The sequence below is a fragment of the Curcuma longa genome, chromosome 7 (assembly GCF_044706935.1).
Source record: "Curcuma longa cultivar G26 ecotype Majalengka, Jawa Barat chromosome 7, ITB_CL_G26_1.1, whole genome shotgun sequence".
Taxonomy (NCBI): Eukaryota; Viridiplantae; Streptophyta; class Magnoliopsida; order Zingiberales; family Zingiberaceae; genus Curcuma; species Curcuma longa.
In genome coordinates, this window is record NC_133867.1 from 2,294,479 (window position 1) to 2,299,785 (window position 5,307).

The 5,307-nt window shown below is 32.7% G+C and overlaps 1 protein-coding gene across 1 annotated transcript in view; it reads left to right on the top strand.

Annotated features, from left to right (window-relative positions):
- Positions 1-327: 327 nt before the first annotated feature.
- Positions 328-5,307, top strand: part of LOC141831339 (uncharacterized) — a 10,505-nt gene continuing 5,525 nt past the window's right edge. Inside the window, exons 1-3 of the mRNA XM_074718696.1 lie at positions 328-898; positions 1,914-2,126; positions 2,226-2,426. Of these exons, the coding sequence (XP_074574797.1) occupies positions 536-898; positions 1,914-2,126; positions 2,226-2,426 (777 nt within the window). The 5' untranslated portion in view covers positions 328-535. The remainder of the gene's footprint in view (positions 899-1,913; positions 2,127-2,225; positions 2,427-5,307) is intronic.

Genomic DNA, 5,307 nt, shown 5'->3' on the forward strand with positions numbered 1-5,307 from the left:
TTCGTCGAGATTTGAACCCTTATCCTTTTCTACAAATTTGCTCCGTCGTAACCAATTTAGCTATGTTTCAGGGGCAACTTTCTGTTTACTTAGAAGGATGGAAAGTAAAAATTAAGGAAAAATTTCCTTTCTGGAAAGTTTCATACTATTTACTTTATCAAAAATTTAGGATGTAAAAAAAAAAAACCATCCTTCGACGAATGAAATGAAAAGTCAAAAAAAAAAAAAGAGAGAATATAATTACATAAATATCCTTTTATCGTAATAAAATTACCATCATATATATAATTTTATCAATTTTTTTTCTTCTTTCGCCGATCTCCTCTTTCGCCGATCTTTCTCCTCTTCCTCCTCGTTCACAGCCGCGCCTCCTCTTTCTCCGCCCACGCTGCACAGCCGCGCCGCCAACAGCAGCCGCTCCAGCCATCGAACTCAGCATCTTTCGGCCGCTCCTTCCGTTTCTCAATCAAGATAAATAAGCATATTAGAGAAAGGATTTCTTTCCTTTTCCTCGTGGGGCGAAGAAGTGAGGGACATGGAGGAGGCGTTCCGTGCACAGTTCCCCCTCTCCTTCGGGAAGCCGATCAAGCCCCAGGCCAATTCCTCTTCCGCTCACTCTGCTACCCTACGCGTGGTCTCCTCCTCTGTCTCCGCTAACCCTAACCCAGAAGAGGAAGAGGATGAAGGTACCATGATAGGTCCTCCACCGCCACCGGCGCCGGTGGAGTCCGAAGAGGGGCATGACGGGTCCATGGTCGGGCCCCCACGACCCCCGCCGCCGCCCGATGAGGAAATTGGTTCAGATTCTGACTCAGATTCATCCGAATTCGATAGAGATGTAGACGATCTGCCTCGGATTCCCCTCAGTAACGAGATTGTGCTCAAAGGGCATACTAAGGTATGGACTTACTTTTGCTTTTTTTTTTTTTGAAAATTATCTTTTGTCGTGTGGGGTTTAACTACGTACCTCTTGGTTAGCTTGGAAATTGAGAAATGATGGCCAGGAAACTTTTGAAGAGCAAGACTTTATAATTGATCTCATCTTGAATTTCAAATACTATTATTGTTGTCAGGGAGGCTTAATTTTAGATATTTTAGATATATTATTTCACAAGCAATAAAGATCGATTGGTTAAAATGCAAAGGAACTTTTGGAGTCTTGTGATCGTTGCATGCCCCTTAGGTTAGAAGGAAAATTTTATAATAATATGATATGACTTGCCACACTTAATAGATTGAAGTGTTAGATAGTTATGAAGCAACACATACAAAATTTCTCATATGAGAATGCTAAATATTGATTTATTAGAAAGGATAAAAGAAAACACAATACTAATATCTGAGAACATTTAAGAGTAGCCCAATAAATGATAAAATAAGAGAAAATAAATGACCAACAGATTCTATAGTTAGAAAAGTTTAATTAATTTGAATGGGAGGTGTCAGGAGTAGAGGAGAGAAAAAAATATTTTAGTTAATGCAATAAATAATATTTAATTGATTTGAAGTATTTGAAGTTTACTAAATACATATTCTTGCATAGAGCTTAGTGAAGTGATAAGATGATGGAGCTGACTCTAAAATAGTTGGAACACACTTGGTTTGGTGAGTTCATTCTTAGAGTGCTACAAAGAGAATTTATATGCGAGAAAGTTTTACTTGTTATGCTTTTGTGAAATAAACATTGTCTGATATTTTAAGCATCTTTAGGACAGTTGATGATTTGGTTAGAAAATAGAGATAAAACAACACATTCCTATTTTGGTCATATATACTCCTATTTGGAAATTGATATATTCGGAACAGGTTGCAAGATTATCTATGTAGACTTAATATGTTTTTAATGCTTTGTTAATTGCTTATTTGTTCCCTAGGTCATCTCTGCTCTTTCTAATTGTTTATCTATTCCCTAGGTCATCTCAGCTCTTGCTGTTGATCATTCAGGATCAAGGGTCCTTACTGGTAGTTATGATTACACTGTTCGCATGTATGACTTTCAAGGAATGAATTCCAAGTTGCAGTCTTTTAGACAGCTAGAGCCATTTGAAGGACACCAAGTCAGAAGTTTAAGTTGGAGTCCGACCTCAGATCGGTTTTTGTGTGTAACAGGCTCTGCACAAGCTAAGGTAAATTGAATTATGCCATTAATCCGAAAAGAGAGCAACATTACTAGTTGGGATACTTCAAATAGATGTTATTTGACATTAAGTTTTACTTCACACTAGATATATGATCGAGATGGGCTTACCTTGGGTGAATTCATAAAAGGAGATATGTACATTCGTGATTTAAAGAATACGAAGGGGCATATATCAGGGTTAACTGGTGGAGAATGGAACCCTAAATCAAAAGAGACAATTTTAACTTCATCTGAAGATGGATCCTTGCGTATTTGGGATGTTGCTCAATTCTCAAGTCAAAAACAGGTTAGTACACATTCTTGAAATGCCCCTCAAACTTAGCTGTTATTAACTAGTCTTGTTGTGTACCTACAATCTTGAAACAACAATGGAGAGGAAGTGAGAATGTTGAGAAACTTTAATACTACAAAATTATCTTGAACGATTGCCTATTACTTTATAACAAGTTTAATTATTTGGTCTTGGTGTTCCTATACCACATTAGATATACTCTCCATTTGGAATGGGGGTGACAAAGTTTGCTACCCAACTACAAATACAGCTGCTACACTTGTAGCAACTATGAATGCTAGCTGCTATAATTGTAGCAGCTACAAATGATAGCTGCTACAATTGTAGAAACTTTGAATCATAGCTGCTATAATAGTATTTAAGCTATTTTGATTAAGTTAGAGTTATTTTGATTAGGTTTAAGCAATTTTAACCAAGTTGATTTAGAATATTTTGACATAATAATACTCTTTGTGTAGTATTTTTTTTTAATGTTATAATAGCTATGCTCTGTAGCTACTACAATAACTTTAAAATAAGGGGTTTTTTAGGATAAAATATAGGATGGGGCACTGACTTTTTTTTTTAAAAAAGGGGTGTTGACGATACCAATAAAAGAGGTGCTCTTTTGTTATTAATTTTTAACATATATTCTCATTTTAAAAATATTTATGAATATTGATCTTAAAATTAGATACGATCAATAACTATATTTGTAGAACATCTAATACTGAAACCAATATCAGTATTGGCAATCATGGTTTTCTAAGATCTGAAATTAGTTGTCTCACATGCCCATCAATGTATCTTGCTTAACCATTTCGATTTGGACTTGGATACACATAGGTTTTTGAGCTTTAATGTGATGGAAAACCATATGATGTATCTGAAATACAGTGGGAAGGATTTATATTAATCTGAACTAGACTCTTTTGTATCTTCCAATAATCATAAGCTTGATTTGATTTTCCAGTCATATTGAGTTTGTTAATAACTCTTAATCAATTTAGCACCATGGTTATCATAACAAAGATCATGTGTGTAATAGGTTCACATGTGAGCCTAATCAAATTGAAACAAATCCTAATTGATCTTGGTTTGGACCCATGTGAGCCTAATCACCTCGCTTTCACAATGAGTTCAATCCAAAGCCCATCCGACTTTAATTTGCCCACCCTCAAAATGTTATTTGTTTTGTTTGGTTCAACTCAAAATAGTTGTCAAAACATTTGAAAGTTAAAAAATTTAAATATGACAAAAAATAAGTATGTAACTTGCGTTCTTGTTGAATCAATTGTTCAAGCTGATCTTGCTATTGTGGTTTCATTTTTCTACGTAAATCTTTTCACAAAAGATAAAAATCTGGTATGTAATTTTAATAATATTTATAAAAGACTCCCTAACAATGACCAGAAAGAGTAAATCCTTCCTTTTTAATGGAACTTAAGTTAAATCTATCATATGATTTAAAATCATATTTTTAATCTAAAAATTAAATAACTTAACTATCATAAATCAAAAGTTAACAATATATTTGATAAAAAATGAAATATTTTTTAAAAACAATTTACAAAATTCATTAGGTTTTATTTTAAGAACGAATATTCTATTTTTTAAGCTTTTATCATTAAATCATTTTTATTAATAATATGGTTAAGGTATTATCATTATAGTTAACTTATGTCTAATATTTGAGTTATTATCATTATATTTAAATTATCATCATTGCAATGAATTTTATTATTTTTTTAATAATTATATGGTTAAATATATATTTATTTTTATTATCATCATTTAAGTTATTTTCTGCATGAAATAATAAACAAATTCTTCTTAATTTTTTCATCATATTATCACAATAATGACAATTTGTAATCACTAAATTATAATTATATAAAATGTATATGTAACTAATATAAGCTTTGTGATTTATTAAATATAATATAGTAACTTATACATTACACATAACTTATTCAGGTTATATGATAACATTAAAATGTAACTTTAATATAATGAAAACATATTAATTTCAGTACAATTACAAGTATTTTATAAATTGATACACATTTTATATAACTTATGCAATTATATTTATCCAGATATTATAAACATGAAAAATAATATGCTACATGAAAAATGTAATATGAAACTCAACATGACACACTCAACTGCATGGATGTGGGACCCATTGCATGGAGTGTGTCATGTTGAGTTTCATGCTATATTTTTCATGTAGTGTATCATTGCTCTATAAACATATAACCTCTTAAACTACTGTATACGTATATTATAATTGCTATTTATTACACATTAACTCTCACCAGCCCTCGACCTTTGACCCTGTAGAGTTGTAGGTGGGAGTCGCAATGCTAATGTTTTTATGAGTTTTGCATCCCCACCTCCTCACTTGAAACCTTTGTCAAACTCAACTAATTCCTAAGTTAAGCCAATGAGATGATGCCTTCCGTTGTCTTATTGCTTCCTTGTTTCCTCACTCATTTCTCTATCTTTCACATAAATGCCTTCTCTCCTCTTCTAATCATTTCATAGTTTTTTCCTCACCTCCCCTTCCTGCTGTGACGGGCAACAACAATTGGAGGTTCACGGATTAGAGTCGACTTGCCACTCAACACAATTAATTTCTCTTGTATCTCTATGTCAATCATGTTGATAAATATCATGTCCTGCGACATTTAACTCCCCTTGGCATGATACAATATATGTTGACATGAATTGAGATAATATTTGTTATTTTATTTACTTTTTAACTACAAGGCAATGTTAAAACTGGAGCATTCCAATGACTAAGTCTAAAGTTTGATATATAATTTTCATTTTTTTTATCTGTTACCTTTCCTTCTTCAGTTTGCCACTATCACCTTATGTCGGGGCGTTG